The following is a 20,976-nucleotide window of genomic DNA, read 5'->3' on the forward strand; positions in this document are numbered from 1 at the left end:
TATGTTGGTTATTTGTTTTCCTTCCGCCTGATGGTAAATTCACAGGGTTGGATTTTTCTTTCGGACAAACTCTTTTCAACCCCTTAAACTATCTCCAACCAACTTTCTCAGCCTCAACTGTCTCTCAGGTCTTGCAATGATGTCCTTCCCTGTCCTTCCTCCCCAGTTAAACACTAAACCCTCTTTCAAGGCCAATGACAAGGTTGATCCAATGAGTTGTTTGTTTTCCTTCTATTGTTAAATCCATAGCTTTTCCCTTTACTTTTTGGAAAATCTCTTTTGTACCATTTAATCTCTCACTCAACAACTTTCGAAACTTCAACATGTCCCTCTCGTCCTGAAGTTTTGTCCTTTCTTGTAACTCAACAATTTCTATAAACTCCCAACTTTCCTCAAGGCAAGTGACAGGGTTCTCAATTGGACATTAGTGTTCTTACAGTCCAAGCTTTTACCTTTTCTCTCCAACAATCCAACATATCTTTGTTTCTCACTGTTTTCTTTTATCAACTTGTCCTTTTGGTCTTGCATTTTTTCTTCTTCCCTGTCCTTAACACCTCAAGCCTTCTTAAACCTTGACTTTCCTTAAAGGCCTACTGAAATGCGATTTTCTTATTCAAACGGGGATAGCAGGTCCATTCTATGTGTCATACTTGATCATTTTGCGATATTGCCATATTTTTGCTGTAAGGATTTAGTAGAGAACATCGACGATAAAGTTCGCAACTTTTGGTCGCTGATAAAAAAGCCTTGCCTGTACCGGAAGTAGCAGACGATATGCGCGTGACGTCACAGGTTGTGGAACTCCTCACATCTGCACATTGTTTACAATTATGGCCACCAGCAGCGAGAGCGATTCGGACCGAAAAAGCGACGATTTCCCCATTAATTTGAGCGAGGATGAAAGATTCGTGGATGAGGAAAGTGAGAGTGAAGGACTAGAGGGCAGTGGGAGCGATTCAGATAGGGAAGATGCTGTGAGAGGCGGGTGGGACCTGATATTCAGCTGGGAATGACTAAAACAGTAAATAAACACAAGGCATATATATACTCTATTAGCCACAACACAACCAGGCTTATATTTAATATGCCACAAATTAATCCCGCATAACAAACACCTCCCCCCTCCCGTCCATATAACCCGCCAATACAACTCAAACACCTGCACAACACACTCAATCCCACAGCCCAAAGTACCGTTCACCTCCCCAAAGTTCATACAGCACATATATTTCCCCAAAGTCCCCAGTTACGTACGTGACATGCACATAGCGGCACGCACGTACGGGCAAGCGATCAAATGTTTGGAAGCCGCAGCTGCATGCGTACTCACGGTACCGCGTCTGCGCATCCAACTCAAAGTCCTCCTGGTAAGAGTCTCTGTTGTCCCAGTTCTCCAGAGGCCAATGGTAAAGCTTGACTGTCATCTTCCGGGAATGTAAACAATGAAACACGGGCTGCGTTTGTGTTGCTGCAGTCGGCCGCAATACACCGCTTCCCACCTACAGCTTTTTCTTTGCTGTCTCCATTGTTCATTGAACAAATTGCAAAAGATTCACCAACACAGATGTCCAGAATACTGTGAAATTTTGCGATGAAAACAGACGACTTAATAGCTGGTCATCATGCTGTCCCAAAATGTCCTCTACAATCCGTGACGTCACGCGCTGACGTCATCATACCGAGACGTTTTCAGCAGGATATTTCGCGCAAAATTTAAAATTGCACTCTGGTAAGCTAACCCGGCCGTATTGGCATGTGTTGCAATGTTAAGATTTCATCATTGATATATAAACTATCAGACTGCGTGGTCGGTAGTAGTGGGTTTCAGTAGGCCTTTAAGGCCAGTGACAAGGTGCTCAGAAACTTTCCCCCTTTCTTTATAGGAAACTCTCTCAAAACGTTTTATCAAGCGCTCGCCAACCTTTCCCTCTCGTCTTGTGATTTGGCCCTTCCCAGAAGTTCATCGTCCCCCGACTGTAAGATTCCCTTCAGGCCAGTGACAGGGCTCTTAATCGAACATCCACAGTTTTAGATACGCGGCTTTACCCTTTTCTTTAGCACACGCTCTTGTCCATTTTTATCTCTGGTAACTTTCTTACCCTCAACTTGTCTCTATAGTCTTGTGGTTTTGTCCTTCACAGTACTTCCTTTTCTGACTGAAACATAATGCTTTCCTTAATGGCCAATGACAAGAGTTCACTTAGCCGCCATTCATTTAGCAAAGGACATGTGTACCTTGATAGGTGGTTGCCCTTTGTCTGCAAGCAGAATTCATTGCTGAGGCCTTTCAGCAGAAGCAGGCGGCTTGTATTGATGAAATTGTGAAATGAGGAAATGTGAATGGCAGTTGTGGGCAGGTGATGAGATTTTAGAAGCAAGGACGTCCGAGGATTCCAATGCAAATCTATTGAAATTCAATTTCAAGGGCTTGTTCCCAAATGCATTTGACACGGAACGTATTCAGGTGTGAATGTCTCTGTGCACTCCAGCAAGAATCCAGGAGTGAATAGATTGGTAATGATTAGTATTAAGCAAAGGAGTGCGTAGAGATTCTCTCTTGCAAGGTTTTCCCACTATTGACACGGACAGGACCCTCGAGGATGATACGCATCCATGTTTGTTTCTTCGATTCTTACTTGCATCTAATTGCATTCGATTGCATCACACTGTTGCGATTAATTTAGATAGCCCAGCAGGGCTGCGGATCCTCCATCAGATGTTAAAGCAAGCTGTTTTAAAACCCAGGAATAGCCGTTGTCCTAGCAACAGCTATCATAGTTCCAAAAATGGATTTGTGAAAGCGAGAAGGACAAACTAATAAATCGTATGCTTATAGCCGCATGGACCAATTGAAATTGCGAAAGGCCCAAAAGAACAGAGCATCTCAACTTTGGTTTAAGCCGGGGGTCAGCAACCCGCGGCTAAAGAGCATGTGGCTCTTTAGTGCTGCCCTAGTGGCTCCCTGGAGCATTTTTAAAAAAGGATTCCAAATGGAATGGATGGGGGAAACATTTTTTGGGGTTTTTGTATGTTTTGTGTTTGAAGACAAACATAACACAAACCTTCCCAATTGTTAGAAAGCCCACAGTTTAATATGTTTGTGTGTATGCTTCACTGATGACACTATTTGGTGAACATCGTTTTGTCCTACTAACTTCAACGGTTCTTGAACTCACCATAGTGTGGACTGTGACTCAACAGTTTGTTTACATCTTCCATTCCTTCTTTGTCTCATTATGTCCACCAAAAGTTTTATACTGTGCGTGAATGCACAAAGGTGCGCTTTGTTGATGTTATTGACTTGTTGGAGTGCTAATCAGGCATATTTTGTCAGTGCATGTGTAAATAATGTAAATAATTCAATGTATATACTCTGATGATTATTTGTGTGATGACTCTATTATGATGTTAGTATATATTTGATAGTTTATATCCGTATCATGAATCAACGACTTAAACAAGTTGAAAAACTTATTCGGGTGTTACCATTTAGTGGTCAATTGTACAGAATATGTACTTCACTGTGCAATCTACTAATAAAAGTTTCAATCAATCAAAAATGACTGCAAGCTAATCAATGCTAACATGCTATTTAGGCTAGCTGTATGTACATATTGCATCATTATGCCTCAATTGTAGGTACATTTGAGCTCATTTAATATTCTTTATACTTGTATGTATATAATTTAGTTTTGTGTGTCTCATGACACATTTCAGATAGTTGTTCCAGACCACAGTAAACATTACCTAGTTTGCCAAAGATTGTAATACATCTATTAAAAAAAGACAGCCTGCCGTTTCCTTTGGCTTGGACACACACATCTATACCTTTGGCCATTAAAAGCCAGTAATTTCCAGGAGTTATCTCACCTTCTGAGTAGCCTCTGATTTACGAATGGTTTTTAATGTTGTAAAAATGTGTAGAATAAATATTACATTTCTACATTTCTGTCAACAACACATTGTCATTTTAATAGCAGGCTAATATAGCTAATAGAGACACTTAATTCATGTGTTGCCTTCATTATAACAATAAATTATCGATATCTTGTTCACGAGTGAGGGAAGAGTGGATCGTGAGATCGACAGGCGGATCGGTGCGGCGTCTTCAGGAATGCGGACGCTGTATTGATCTGTTGTGGTGAAGAAGGAGCTGAGCCGGAAGGCAAAGCTCTCAATTTACCGGTCGATCTACGTTCCCATCCTCACCTATGGTCAAGAGCTTTGGGTTATGACCGAAAGGACAAGATCACGGGTACAAGCGGCCGAAATGAGTTTCCTCCGCCGGGTGGCGGGGCTCTCCCTTAGAGATAGGGTGAGAAGCTCTGTCATCAGGGGGGAGCTCAAAGTAAAGCCGCTGCTCCTCCACATCGTGAGGAGCCAGATGAGGTGGTTCGGGCATCTGGTCAGGATGCCACCCGAACGCCTCCCTAGGGAGGTGTTTAGGGCACGTCCGACAGATAGGAGGCCGCGGGGAAGACCCAGGACACGTCGGGAAGACTGTGTCTCCCGGCTGGCCTGGGAACGCCTCGGGGTCCCACAGGAAGAGCTGGACAAAGTGGCTGGGGAGAGGGAAGTCTGGGCTTCCCTGCTTAGGCTGCTGCCCCCGCGACCCGACCTCGGATAAGCGGAAGAAGATGGATGGATGGATGGATATCAGTCAATATATTGTGATAGTTTTCAGCCATATCGCCCAGTCCTATGAAAAAGTCTATCAGATTCACTTTTCATGAGACGATGAATAAAGCTTTTATTTCAGGAGTGTCCGAAATTACAATTAAACCATCATCTAAATACAAAAAATGAGAAAAAAGTTTAAACGTTGATACTGGTAATACTACTGTAAAAGGGGAACTGCAAATTTTTGGGAATTTTGCCTATCGTTTAAATCAATATGAAAGACATGACGATGGGTGTATTTCTTTTAATGCATTCTGAATGTTAGACAAATGCAATCAAAAGTCTGCTTAAAATGGAGCCTACAGTAGCAGCTCAAATCTGCCTATAAAACCCCTTTAAAAACATCCAAACACCTCCATTCAGGTTTTATTTACATGATGTAAGTATGTATGTCATGTAGTAACATTTATAATAACATTTAATATTTATGTATTTTACTCATTTTAAGCATTAATTTCAAAAACTCATCACGTTTGCTGATTACTACTCACTGCAGAATTTAGGAGAGCCAACAAACATAACAAAACATCACTTACTGTGCAATGTCTGCTGTCATTAGGATGCCGACTGCTGGGATGTTCATTTATTCTCATTAAGTGAAGAATGTCTCATATTCCTCGCGAAGAAAAGAGGGGTGGACCCGTGCGTGTCATGTCGTTCTCGCAATTTCCGGGTTTAAATTGACTATGAAAGTGTCCCAACTTGTCGGAATACGTACTACCGAATGTCCCAAGGAGACACTATCATCTTCCTACACATTCTTGCACTATGCTCCAATGTTGTGGAACATGCAACACACGGCTAGAATCTGTATCACCCTTTCTGGGCTATAAAGAAGTGTGATCTAAACAACATAACCTATTTTTATGCCACAGGCAGGCGCCTCGCTTGGGCCAAAATGATCCAGAAGCAAGAAATTATTGTTGCAAGTTTTTTTATATAGGAGATATAGCGGGCATCAAAATAAATCAATTGAATTCAATCAACCCCTTAAAGGGGAACTGCACTTTTTATGGAATGTTGCGTATTGTTCACAATCATTATGAGAGACATGCCGATTGATGTTGTTTTTATGTTTTTTGCATTCTAAATCTTGAATAAATGCAATCAAAAGTGTGCTTACAATTAAGCTAATAGAAGCCGCGCAATTCCGCCTATAAAGCCCTTCAAAAACATCCAAACACCTCCGTTAGGGTTTTATATACATGACGTAAGTATATACCGTATTTTCCGGACTATAAGGCGCACCTAAAATCTTTTTTTTTCTCGATGCTCGACAGTGCGCCTTATAACCCGGGGCGCCTAATGTAAGGAATACGTTTGGTTGAGTTTACCCACCTCGAAGCAATTTTATTTGGTACATGGTGTAATGATAAGTGTGACCAGTAGATGGCAGTCAAACATAAGATATACGCGTAGACTGCACTATGAGGGGTCTCAAGTAAACAACACCAACATTTTAAATGTTCCATTGAAAATATAGAACATTACATACTCAAAAATCTATCGACTTTGGTAAGCTATGAAGCCGCACCGCCTGAAGGATTGTAGGCGCATTAAACATAGGAGTACTATTATAAAGTTAAAAAGTTAAAGTACCAATGATTGTCACACACACACTCTAGGTGTGGCGAGATTATTCTCTGCATTTGACCCATCACCCTTGATCACCCCCTGGGAGGTGAGGGGAGCAGTGGGCAGCAGCGGTTGCCGCGCCTGGGAATCATTTTTGTGTGTATAAGGTAAGACATATTATCTGGCGTTTTGTTTCGCAATATTATGCAAAAGCGACTTTTCTTACCTTCTGGTACCTGCTGATCTGTATTTGGGATCTGCATAAATCCTGAAAAATTGCGCGCATCTGCCATAGTCAATACGCTTCTTCTTTTTCTCTATCTTCTTGTTATGTGACATTCATTCTCCGCTGTTGCCATTTCTAATATAAAGTAGTCTAAAGTTCCTACTTATATCTGTCAGTAAACTCACCATGAAAGCGCTAAAACATACCGGTGTAGTGAGTTTACATTATTCACCCATGGAACTTTAGTTACTCTATTAGAGTTCCGGTCGGAGGTTTTTTCACGGGACACATTTCCTGTGTTGTTGTTTCCGAATGAGAAGATACTCCTCCGTTATTGATTGAAGTAAAGTGTGAATGTCATTAAAACAGTTAGCTCTATCTTTTGACACTTCTACCACTCCCGTCCTTGCACGCTACACCGCTACAACAAAGATGACAGGGAGAAGACGCTGCCGAAGGTGAGCCACGTAAATAAGACCGCCCACAAAACGACGCATCCGGAAGCGACTGTCAGAAAGCGACTTAAAGATGATCTGTAAAACATCAAATATGCAACATTTTGACCAAAGAACCACCATTACATGTTATGTAGACCACAAGGAAGTGTTTTACATTTAGAAAAAAAAAAAAAAGACTCCTTTAATGCGCCCTATAATCTGGTGCGCCTAATATATGAAAAAAGATCAAAAATAGACTGTCAGAAAAATTGTATGTAAATTATCAACAAACTTTCCGTTTCTGAGTTCCCAGTGAACAGACGAAAGCTGTCTTTGTTGCACCAAGCCAAAGGCTTGGAAAATTCCACTGTGTACGATGGGAGGAGACGGGAGGGGTTATCTATTGTCATCCAAGACATGCCCAAGCTCGATCCAGGACCAGTCCAGGCTCAGGGTGGAGGACAGAGTAAAACAACTTGCACTGAGCCTAGTCTATAAAATCCGCTACACCTCCCTGATACCGAAGTACATGTCAAACTACTTCCTTAACGTAAATGACCGCCATAACCACAACACCAAGGGGAGCTCCACTAACCACGTTAAACCCAGATTCCGATCTAACAAAGGTCTTAACTCATTCTCTTTCTATGCCACATAAATGTGGAATGCGCTCCCAACAGGTATAAAAGAAAGGGCATCTCTATCCTCCTTCAAAACCGCAATAAAAGTACACCTCCAGGCAACTTCAACCCTAAACTAACACCCTCCCCGGATTGTTAATAATCAAATGTAAACAATCAAATGTAGATACTTTCCTTATGCCTTCTGATCTCTCTCTCTCTCTCTCTCTATGTCCACTACTTTCTGTACATATCCTACCAAGTCAGACCTACACTGTTTCAATGTCCATTTCTCTGTTCTCAATTGTTGATGACTGATGATAACAACCAAAGCTAACGCCCCCCCCCTCCACACCCCGAATTGTAAATAATGTAAATAATTCAATGTATACACCCTAATGATTATCTTGTGTGATGACTGTATTATGATGATAGTATATATGATAGTATATATCTGTATCATGAATCAATTTAAGTGGACCCCGACTTAAACAAGTTGAAAAACGTATTCGGGTGTTACCATTTAGTGGTCAATTGTACGGAAGATGTACTTCACTGTGCAACCTACTAATAAAAGTCTCAATCAATCAATCAATCCAAGCCCGAGGGATCTTTTTCTTTTGCGTTAATGTGACCGAAAACAATGGTTGTTTACATATCCACCATTCCTTTAGAAACAGCTGTTGTTTTGTAAACAGGGAAAGTCCAAATAAAAAGAGGTGGCGTACAATCTTTCGCCACAGCGTGGTGGAAGACTGTACAGAGAGTACAGTCGACTCGTCTCTCCTCAAATTGAGCCAAATTGAATCCTGTCTCTGTTTAATTCCTTGCTTCTTGTCTCGTTTAATAGATGTCATCAGTGTTTGAACCTGACATAGACCATTCATCGGCAATGCGCCCAATAATCCGGTGCACTCTATGGTCCGGAAAATATGGTAGCTTAAGTCCAAATGATCCATGTGTTGGTGCAAGTACTCAAAATCATCAGTAGCACCCTCATAGGCTTCTGTTTGTTGAAAACAGTCTGGAAAAGGGTGTAATGTTTTTCTGCTTAGTTAAATGTGACAAAATAAAGTAGAAGTTAAATCAATCAACAGCCCTGAACTTAAGGTTCCGGCCTCATATACTATTGATGGGAATGAAGATATGTGACCTGAAAGTCTTAGCGAGGTTGCGATCCGCCACTCAATATTTGGATTCATTCTCAGTCAGTTGACAGGCCCATGTGTGATGTGATTAGCGCTGTGTTGAATGTGATAGTGCAACAAAGCAGGAATAACCTCAGGTGCCCTTGCTATCTGGGCTCTTATGTTTTCTGCACATTATGCTTGGAATATGTTGCAAAGGCACTGGGAATTGACTGAGTTGAGATTCTTGAATAACTTTAAAACCTCATTTACTTGCATTTGGTTTGAATTGTTTGAATGGTAATAATCTGTGTTTGATGTCACGGTGTCTGACGTAACTTGGTGTTCTACCTGCTGCTGCCTCTTACGCAGGTTGACTCGCTTGGGAAAAAAATGGTCTTAATCTCAATGGGGATTTTTTTCCTGGTTTAATAAGAGCAAATCATGATAATATTAATAAATAATTAGAGGAATACCATCCATGTCTCAGCAGGTCTCCTATTTCTTTGCCCTTTAGATATCGATGAGTGCGCAGAGGGGAAGCACTACTGCAGGGAGAACACCATGTGTGTTAACACCCCCGGCTCCTTCATGTGCATTTGCCATACAGGCTACATCCGGATCGATGACTACTCCTGCACAGGTGAGTTGCCTAATGGCAGCGCTGGAAAGTCAGTACGAGACCTCACTGTCAATTTTTTTTGCGTGTTTTCTTACGAGTGAAGCAAGCTTTTACCACAAACCAAAAAGCTTAGCGTGTTTACAGCTCGTACTAGAAGAAACAGAAGGTTGGTCCAGTGACATTTGTCAACAGGGCCGTAACTAGGATTCAGTGACGTGCGGTGAGGTTGATGGCTGGTGTGGCACTGACTTCATCACAGTCAGATTTACAAACATATGAACCCTAAAGAGTATCTTATTCACCATTTGATTGGCAGCAGTTAACGGGTTATGTTTAAAAGCTCATACCAGCATTCTTCCCTGCTTGGCACTCAGCATCAAGGGTTGGAATTGGGGGTTAAATCACCAACAATTATTCCCGGGCGCGGCGCCGCTGCTGCCCACTGCTCCCCTCACCTCCCAGGGGGTGAACACAAGGGGATGGGTCAAATGCAGAGGACAAATTTCATTACACCTAGTGTGTGTGTGACAATCATTGGTACTTTAACTTAACTTTAACTTTACACATATAAACTGTAGCACACAAAAAAGCACATTTAATTAAAAAAAAAGGTTATTATGGTCTTACCTTTACTTATAAGTGCGGGAACAGTGGTGTTCGTGTTGGAGGAGTTGTGAATGAATGAAATATGAAATCCGTGCTGCAGTCTGCAGGTGTACCTAATGTTGTGTCCCTGCAGTCGTTCACGGCTCCCCCGGCGCGAGCATTGTTGTTTTTGCACTTTTTGGCTTCTTGTTAAGTGACTTTTTTTTGGGTGGATTTGGTCTTGCACGTGGAGGGTTTGGGTGTGGGCTTTGGTTGGTGTGGCGCTCCCGTCGGGGGGTGCATTCTGCGGCGGGGGTGCATTAACCACCAGGAGGCGGGATTACTGCGAGCCTCACACAGTGCGTCTTCGCAGCAGTTTTATGATTGCTCAGCACAAGAAATACGTTACACACAGTTGTTGACAAAATACACTGTACATTATATACCTCAGCTAACTAAACTATGGAAATGTATAATATAATTTATATAGCAACACGGTCTCACTGCACAGCAGGCCAGCAGTTAGCCGAGTCATTGCGCAATCCATGTTGAGGCACAACTGAGTGACGTGCCTCAACTGGCTGCTGATCACCGCACCGTCTCTTCTCAGTATTTGAACGGCAAATGTGAAAATTCAGCGATTTTGAATAAAAATAATCTAAAACTGGTGAAGTAAATGGAAAATAACTTTATAGTATAATCACTGAATACATATAACAATTTAATTTATTTTTTTTCTTTTTCCTTTTTTTTTTCTTTTTACATTTTTTTTCTTTTTCTTTCTCCTCCAGTGACCGCACGTCACTGCTAGGATTTGACAAATACCCAGGTCAGAAATTGAATTGACTGAAATCATGGGTATCCCTGCACCATATAAATGATATTACCTCGAGCAACACCATGAATTTCCAGAATAACAACAGCTTTAATTGAGCTACAACTATCTATCACTCATCTAACATCTTTGATAATCAGCATGATTTTGTACTTTTTTTTATTAATATTGTCAGGTTCAAACACTGATGACATCTATTAAACAAGACAAGAGGCAAAGAATTAAACAGAGACAGAATTCAATTTGGACTCAATTGAGGAGACACGCCTGGACACACTGTACTCTTGCACAGTCTCCAGCACGCTCTGCCAAAAGATTGCAGGCCTCCTTCTTTTACAAACCCTGTTTCCATATGAGTTGGGAAATTGTGTTAGATGTAAATATAAACGGAATACAATGATTTGCAAATCATTTTCAACCCATATTCAGTTGAATATGCTACAAAGACAACATATTTGATGTTCAAACTGATAAACATTTTTTTTTTGCAAATAATCATTAACTTTAGAATTTGATGCCAGCAACACGTGACAAAGAAGTTGGGAAAGGTGGCAATAAATACTGATAAAGTTGAGGAATGCTCATCAAACACTTATTTGGAACATCCCACAGGTGAACAAGCAAATTGGGAACAGGTGGGTGCCATGATTGGGTATAAAAGTAGATTCTATGAAATGCTCAGTCATTCACAAACAAGGATGGGGCGAGGGTCACCACTTTGTCAACAAATGCGTGAGCAAATTGTTGAACAGTTTAAGAAAAACCTTTCTCAACCAGCTATTGCAAGGAATTTAGGGATTTCACCATCCACGGTCCGTAATATCATCAAAGGGTTCAGAGAATCTGGAGAAATTACTGCACGTAAGCAGCTAAGCCCGTGACCTTCGATCCCTCAGGCTGTACTGCATCAACAAGCAACATCAGTGTGTAAAGGATATCACCACATGGGCTCAGGAACACTTCAGAAACCCACTGTCAGTAACTACAGTTGGTCGCTACATCTGTAAGTGCAAGTTAAAACTCTCCTATGCAAGGCGAAAACCGTTTATCAACAACACCCGGAAACGCCGTCGGCTTCGCTGGGCCTGAGCTCATCTAAGATGGACTGATACAAAGTGGAAAAGTGTTCTTTGGTCTGACGAGTCCACATTTCAAATTGTTTTTGGAAACTGTGGACGTCGTGTCCTCCGGACCAAAGAGGAAAAGAACCATCCGGATTGTTATAGGCGCAAAGTTGAAAAGCCAGCATCTGTGATGGTATGGGGGTGTATTAGTGCCCAAGACATGGGTAACTTACACATCTGTGAAGGCACCATTAATGCTGAAAGGTACATACAGGTTTTGGAGCAACATATGTCGCCATCCAAGCAACGTTACCATGGACGCCCCTGCTTATTTCAGCAAGACGATGCCAAGCCACGTGTTACATCAACGTGGCTTCATAGTAAAAGAGTGCGGGTACTAGACTGGCCTGCCTGTAGTCCAGACCTGTCTCCCATTGAAAATGTGTGGTGCATTATGAAGCCTAAAATACCACAACGGAGACCCCCGGACTGTTGAACAACTTAAGCTGTACATCAAGCAAGAATGGGAAATAATTACACCTGAGAAGCTTAAAAAATGTGTCTCCTCAGTTCCCAAACGTTTACTGAGTTTTGTTCAAAGGAAAGGCCATGTAACACAGAACAGGCCCTTTCCCAACTACTTTGGCACGTGTTGCAGCCATGAAATTCTAAGTTAATTATTATTTGCAAAAAAAAAAATTAAGTTTATGAGTTTGAACATCAAATATCTTGTCTTTGTAGTGCATTCAATTGAATATGGGTTGAAAAGGATTTGCAAATCATTGTATTCCGTTTATATTTACATCTAATATAATTTCCCAACTCATATGGAAACGGGGTTTGTATTTTGGACCCTCCCCGACCACATGGCCACCTTTGTTTCCAAAGGACAAAGGTCGCAAAAAGTTCACAGAAAAGGTCGTAAACAATTCACAGGAAAGGTCAGTTCAAAAAGAGTTTGTAAAATAGTTCAAAAAGAGTTCCATTAAAATAGTTCAAAAAGAGTTCGTAAAATAGTTCAAAAAGAGGTCGTCTGGAAATTGGGCAGATCCTGTCATCTCTCCGCTCTGAAGTCCTTGGGCCAGAACAACATCCTTCTGTTGATTACCATACATGCAAGTACACAGGAACACCTTCATCTTGCTTCCCCCCCCTACCCCCCACACACAGTGGAGTTTTACGAGTCTTACTCTTGGTAGGTTTCAAAGACAGCCTTTTGTCTTCTTGTCAGGAACACAATGTAATAAAACGTTTTTGTGATAATTTAGAAACAATTATTCTAACAAATATCCCGAAGTTTAGCATATTAAATCATTTTAACATCATTAAAACATACATTTAAAAAACATACCAGGACCAGGTAAGGTTGTCCCGATACCAATATTTTGGTATTGTACCAAAATGTATTTCAATGCTTTTCTAAATAAAGGGTACCACAAAAAATGGCATTATTGGCTTTATTTTTTTACAAAAAAATCTTACGGTACATTAAACATCTGTTTATTATTGCAATCAAAGAACAATTGTGTCCTTAAATAAAATAGTGAACATACAAGACAACTTGTCTTTTAGTAGTAAGTAAGCAAACAAAGGCTCCTAATTAGTCTGCTGACGAATGCAGTAACATATTGTGTCATTTATCATTCTATTATTTTGTCAACATTATGAGGGACAAACTGTAAAAATTGATTATTAATCCACTTATTCATATACTGTTAATATCTGGTTATTTTCTCTTTTAACATGTTCTATCTACACTTCTGTTAAAAAGTAATAATCACTTATTCTTTTCGTGTTTGATACTTTACATTAGTTTCGGATGATACTACAAATTTGGGTATCAATCCGATACCAAGTCATTACAGGATCATACATTGGTCATATTCAAAGTCCTCATGTGTCCAGGGACATATTTCCTGAGTTTATAAACATAAAATATCCATCCCTTAAAAACATAGTAGTATCGACTAGAGACACTCTTGTACTTGGTATCATTACAGTAGATGTCAGGCGTTTGTTTACATTGTGACGCCGGTGATCTATTGTATCCTCCTACAGTGTGTAGTGAAGCATGTTTAGCTATTCCTCATCCTGCAGTGATAATGATACTTGTAAGGAACTTGCTTTATTTGTCGCCATGGAGACAAGGATTAGTGATTTAGAAGTAGCTGAAACACTGCCGGAAAAAAAGCAATATTACATTGAGTTAATTGTATTGTTTCACACCAATAGCTAAGTGCCAAAATAAAGCATGTAGAAGTAGATTTATCTGCTTGGAAGCTGTCTACTTGTAATACTCCAAATAGTACCATCTTATGGAATTATTAAACAAAGATGTATCAGGAAGTTGTTTACAGCCACGACTACCAATGTTTTTTGACCTAATTGCCAACTCGAGGCTTGCACAGTATAGGAGACTCTGGACTAGGGGTTGTCCCGATACAATTATTTTGGTACCGGTACCAAAATGTATTTCTGTACTTTTCAATATTAGCATCATTGTTTTTATTTTAACCAAAAAATCTTACTGTACAATAAACATATGTTTCTTATTGCAATTTTGTCCTAAAATAAAATAGTGAACATACTAGACAACTTGTCTTTTAGTAGTAAGTAAACAAACAAAGACTCCTAATAAGTTTGCTGACGTATGCAGTAACATTTTGTGTCATTTTCCATTCTATTATTTTGTTAAAATTATGAAGGACAAGCTGTAAAAAATGGATTATAAATGTACTTGTTCATTTACTGTTAATATCTGCTTATTTTCTGTTTCAACATGTTCTATCTACACTTCTGTTAAAATGTAATAATCACTTATTCTTCTGTTGTTTGGATGCTTTACATTAGTTTTGGATGATACCACAAATTTAGGTATCGGTCCGATACCAAGTAGTTACAGGATCATACATTGTTCATATTCAAAATCTTCATGTGTCCAGGGACATATTTTCTGAGTTTATAAACATAGTATGAACTTTTAAAAAACTAAAAAAGATTTTGTCAATCTAACAAATATCAATGTAATCATAGTATCGACTGGATGCTTTACATTCGTTTTAGATGATACCACAAATTTGGGTAGCGATCCGATACATTGGTCATATTCAAAGTCTTCATGTGTCCAGAGACATATTTCCTGAGTTTATAAACATAATATAATTTCTTAAAAAACAAAAGAAGATGTTGTGATGCCAAAAAAAAATCGATGTAATCATAGTAGTATCGACTAGATACGCTCTTGTACTTGGTATCATTATAGTGGATGTCAGGTGTAGATCCACTAATGGCGTTTGTTTACATTGTGACACCGGTGATCTATTGTATCCTACTACAGTGTGTAGTGCATACTTGCCAATCCTCCCGAATTTTCCGGGAGACTCCCGAAATTCAGCGCCTCTCCCGAAAACCTCCCGGGACAAATATTCTCCCGAAAATCTCCCGATTTTCAGGCGGCCACGCCCCCTCCAGCTCTATGCGGACCTGAGTGAGGACAGCCTTTTTTCCCGACGGGAGGACAACAGGGTGACAAGAACTAAATCATCCAGTCGAGAGATAAATTGTATTATTATTGTTTGTCTTACCTAAAAATAAATATATTTATTAAAAAAAAAAACATTTTTACTATATTATGCTAAAAACATCAAAATTATTTGTATTTTTTCTGACTCCTTATTACATCCAGGCATTAGAATTATACATTAAAATAAAAATATTTGAAATAATTAATTTTAAATTGTCATAATAATTCATTTAAAATGACCATATTTAATTATTAAAATAATTGCTTGTTTATCAATAACTTTAGCATTTTGTTCGTTACATTTTGAAGCTCTCAGAAGCCAAGTTATGTTATATTCCTTAATATATATTTATGCAAGTTTGAAGTATCAATTATCTAAACTCATTTTTGTTTGTATATTTTCAGGATGTAGATATATATATATATATATATATATATATATGTATATATATGTATATATATATATATACATATATATATATATATATATATATATGTGTATATGTATGAAATACTTGACTTGGGGAATTCTAGCTGTCAATATACTCCTCCCCTCTTAACCACGCCCCCAACCACGCCCTTCCCCACCCCTGACCACGCCCCCACCCCCCACCTCCCGAAATCGGGGGTCTCAAGGTTGGCAAGTATGGTGTAGTGTAGCATTTTTAGCTATTCCTCGTCCTGCAGTGATAATGCTACTTGTAGGAAACTTACTTTATTTGTCGCCATGGAGACAAGGATTGGTGATTTAGAAGTAGCTAAAACACTGCGGATGGATGTTAGCCTCTAACTAGCTCGCCATGTCTTAAAGCACCTCTTCCTGAGGAAGTTTCATTGTTATAACTTCACCTTTATCTTTACTTTTTAAGTCAAAATGCGTCAGTTCTCCCTTTTCTGTCTACACACTGTGTCTGCTTGTAAGTACTCTGTGTGTGTGTGCTGCCGAACATGCTCCTCTGCTCGTAAAGCCAGCAATGTCACGGCGTGATGACAGCGTGCTGTCATGCCTGTTAAAAAAAAAAAAAAAAAAGGATTAGAGGACCGGTACATTTTAGAGGCGTTATAGTACCAAATATGATTAATATTAATATTAATATTAATTAATTACAACCCTACTCTGCGGTTAATTCAATAGAGATGCTCATTGAGCACAATACTTCATTTAAAATGTTTGCCTTTAAGTTGACGTCAAATCCATGAAGAGTCCTTAATCAGCAGTATGGTTTCTCCCTTTGTAAATCCACTCACTCTTTAGACACAAGTGCCTTTGGTTTGCTCCAAACTGTAGTTGTTAAAGGCCCTCCAGTTGCCCATATAAAGACACGAAATGCTCCCCTTGTCGCCTATAAAAATTTGAATGGAGGGTTGTGTGTGCAGACAAAAGGGAAACCAGTTCTTCGCGAAGAAGCACTCAATTCAAAGCTGAAGGAATTGACTGCACATGGATTAGTTTTCAGAAACGTCTTGCAACCTTTTTCTTTCATTTGCACCTTTGGCTTATAAAAGTCTGGCTTGTACCGTGGAAGCTGGGAGGAAAATAGATTGTTTTCAAGTGTCTGGTCATGTCGTGTCTTGTGTGGAGTGTGTGTACAGTCTTCATCTGGCGTGTGAAAATACACTCTGTGTGTGTGTGTGTGTGTGTGTGTGTGTGTGTGTGTGTGTGTGTGTGTGTGTGTGTGTGTGTGTGTGTGTGTGTGCGTGTGTGCGTGTGTGCGTGTGTGCGTGTGTGTGTGAGGAGAGAAAGTGACTGAGAACTTGTGATGGAGGCGGATGACCCATTTGTCCCTGATTAAAACTGAAGGAAAACAATCCAGTTTAATAAAACACAATCTCAAACTCAGTAGATTGCTTTTATGATTCACAGCATATGTCCTATTTGGAGACATATTTCTAAATATTTTACATGAATTTTTGTATTTTGTTTGTGTAAGCCAGGGTTCGGCAACCCAAAATGTTGAAAGAGCCAAATTGGACCAAAAATACAAAAAACGAATTAGTCTGGAGCCGCCAAAAAATAAAAGCCTTTTATAAGTGTCATAATGAAGGCAACATATGATGTAAGTGTCTATATCAGCTATATTAGCCTACTATCAAAATGACTTTAAAAGTATTTTATAAGTGTCATAATGAAGGCAACACATGATGTAAGTGTCTATATTAGCTATATTAGCCTACTATCAAAATGACTTTAAAAGTCTCATATAAGTGTTATAATGAAGACAACACATGATGTAATTGTCCATATTAGTTATATTAACCTACTATCAAAATGACTTTAAAAGTCTTATATAAGTGTTATAATGAAGGCAACACATGATGTAAGTGTCTATATTAACTATATTAGCCTACTATCAAAATGACTTTAAAATTCTTATATAAGTGTTATATTGAAGACAACACATGATGTAAGTGTCTATATTAGCTATATTAGCCTACTATCAAAATGACTTTAAAAGTATTTTATAAGTGTTATAATGAAGACAACACATGATGTAAGTGTCTATATTAGCCTACTATCAAAATGACTTCAAAAGTCTTTTATAAGTGTTATAATGAAGACAACACATGATGTAATTGTCTATATTAGTTATATTAACCTACTATCAAAATGACTTTAAAAGTCTTATATAAGTGTTATAATGAAGGCAACACATGATGTAAGTGTCTATATTAGCCTACTATCAAAATGACTTTAAAGTCTTATATAAATGTTATAATGAGGCAACACATGATGTAAGTGTCTATATTAGCTATATTAGCCTACTATAAAAATGACTTTAAAAGTAAGTGTCTATATTAGCTATATTAGCCTACTATCAAAATGACTTTAAAATTCTTATATAAGTGTTATATTGAAGACAACACATGATGTAAGTGTCTATATTAGCTATATTAGCCTACTATCAAAATGACTTTAAAAGTATTTTATAAGTGTTATAATGAAGACAACACATGATGTAAGTGTCTATATTAGCTATATTTTCCTACTATCAAAATGACGTTAAAAGTCTTACATAAGTGTTATATTGAAGACAACACGTGATGTAAGTGTCTATATTAGCTATATTAGACTACTATCAAAATGACTTTAAAAGTATTTTATAAGTGTTATAATGAAGACAACACATGATGTAAGTGTCTATGCTAGTTATATTAGCCTACTATCAAAATTACTTTAAAAGTCTTATATACACTATATTGCCAAAAGTATTTGGCCACCTGCCTTTACTCACATATGAACTTAAAGTGCCATCCCATGGAATTGTGCAAAATGTTTTGGTATCCTGGAACTAAAGGCCTGGCTCTCAGTCTCCGTTCTAATTCATCCCAAAGGTGTTCTATCGGGTTCAGGTCAGGACTCTGTGGAGGCCAGTCAAGTTCACCCACACCAGACTCTGTCATCCATGTCTTTATGGACCTTGCTTTGTGCAATGGTGCACAGTCATGTTGGAAGAGGAAGGGGCCCGCTCCAAACTGTTCCCACAAAGTTGGGAGCATGGAATTGTCCAAAATGTTTTGGTATCCTGGAGCATTCAAAGTTCCTAATTGTAAGTGTATCTTGTGTTTTTATGTTGATTTAATAATTTTTTTTTTTTTTTTTTTCTTTTTTTTTTTTCTTGTGCGGCCCGGTACCAATCGATCCACGGACCGGTACCGGGCCGCGGCCTGGTGGTTGGGGCCCACTGCTTTACACCACTCAGTTGACCATAATGCAGTGATTCTCAAACTGCATACCACTAGTCTTACACCAAAGAATCACTTAGATATGTGATCATTGTTTTATTTTCTGAAATTCAAACAGTCTTACTGTTCAAACTATTTGTAATGTTCCAGAGGCCAAAACAGTTAAATATACTTGTTAAATAAAACATCTGCCTTGTTTTTATTGAATACTGAGGCTTACTACGCTACTGTATTTTAATGTTGGTCATTATGGTGGTACTTAATGAATACGTAGGTCGACTACACTTCTGTATTTTAATGTTGTCATTATGGTGGTACTTATTGAATACTATACTACTGTATTTTAATGTTGTCATTATGGTGGCACTTAATGAATACTTAGGTCTACTACACTACTGTACTTTAATGTTGGTCATTATGGTGGTACTTAATGAATACTTAGGTCTACTACACTACTGTATTTTACTGTTGTCATTATAGTGGTACTTAATGAATACTTAGGTCTACTACACTACTATATTTTAATGTTGTCATTATGGTGGTACTTAATGAATACTTAGTTCTACTACACTACTGTATTTTAATGTTGTCATTATGGAGGTACTTAGTGAATACTTAGGTCTACTACACTACTGCATTTTAATGCTGTCATTATGGTGGTACTTATTGAATACTATACTACTGTATTTTAATGTTGTCATTATGGTGGCACTTAATGAATACTTAGGTCTACTACACTACTGTATTTTAATGTTGGTCATTATGGTGGTACTTAGTGAATACTTAGGTCTACTCCACTACTGTATTTTATTGTTGTCATTATGGTGGTACTTAATGAATACTTAGGTCTACTACACTACTGTATTTTAATGTTGTCATTATGGTGGTACTTAATGAATACTTAGGTCTACTACACTACTGTATTTTAATGTTGTCATTATGGTGGTACTTAGTGAATACTTAGGTCTACTACACTACTGTATTTTAATGTTGTCATTATGGTGGTACTTAATGAATACTTAGGTCTACTACACTACTGCATTTAATGTTGTCATTATGCTGGTACTTAATGAATACTTAGGTCTACTATACTACTGTATTTTAAAGTTGGTCATTATGGTGATACTTAATGAATACTTAGGTCTACTATACTACTGCATTTAATGTTGGTCATTATGGTGGTACTTAATGAATACTTAGGTCTACTACACTACTGTATTTTATTGTTGTCATTATGGTGGTACTTAATGAATACTTGGGTCTAGTACACTACTGTATTTTAATGTTGTCATTATGGTGGTACTTAGTGAATACTTAGGTCTACTACACTACTGTATTTTAATGTTGTCATTATGGTGGTACTTATTGAATACTATACTACTGTATTTTAATGTTGTCATTATGGTGGCACTTAATGAATACTTAGGTCTACACTACTGTATTTAATGTTGGTCATTATGGTGGTACTTAATGAATACTTAGGTCTACTACACTACTGTATTTTATTGTTGTCATTATGGTGGTACTTAGTGAATACTTAGGTCTACTACACTACTGTATTTTATTGTTGTCATTATGGTGGTACTTAGTGAATACTTAGGTCTACTACACTACTGTATTCAAATGCTGTCATTATGGTGGTACGTAATGAATACTTAGGTCTACTACACTACTGTATTCAAATGCTGTCATCATGGTGGTACTTGGAGAGCTAAGTGTTTTCTGAGGCGGTACTTGCTGAAATAAGTTTGAGAACCACTGGTCTAAGGATTATAAAACCTTGATGATGTCTGTCTCACATGTGTCCTCCAGAGGATTTTGACCACAGTCCATAGTGGTGTTCTTCACTCCAATACTTCCAATACTACCCAAGCATTATAGTCCCACCTATTCCACTAATGCACACGGCAAAAGCATACATTCCGTTACACGAGCAGTGTTTGGTAAAGCGTGTGATTCCTCCCACCGGTTCAACAGGAACATAACATTCATCACAGC

General features: G+C 38.6%; 1 protein-coding gene across 2 annotated transcripts in view; it reads left to right on the forward strand.

Moving 5' to 3' along the window:
* Nucleotides 1-20,976, forward strand: part of nell2a (neural EGFL like 2a) — a 389,930-nt gene that overhangs the window by 207,852 nt on the left and 161,102 nt on the right. For both annotated transcript variants that reach the window (XM_061969587.2, XM_061969588.2), the window contains exon 13: nt 9,183-9,308. In XM_061969587.2, the coding sequence (XP_061825571.2) occupies nt 9,183-9,308 (126 nt within the window). The remainder of the gene's footprint in view (nt 1-9,182; nt 9,309-20,976) is intronic.

Source organism: Nerophis lumbriciformis, linkage group LG10, assembly GCF_033978685.3.
Source record: "Nerophis lumbriciformis linkage group LG10, RoL_Nlum_v2.1, whole genome shotgun sequence".
NCBI lineage: Eukaryota > Metazoa > Chordata > Actinopteri > Syngnathiformes > Syngnathidae > Nerophis > Nerophis lumbriciformis.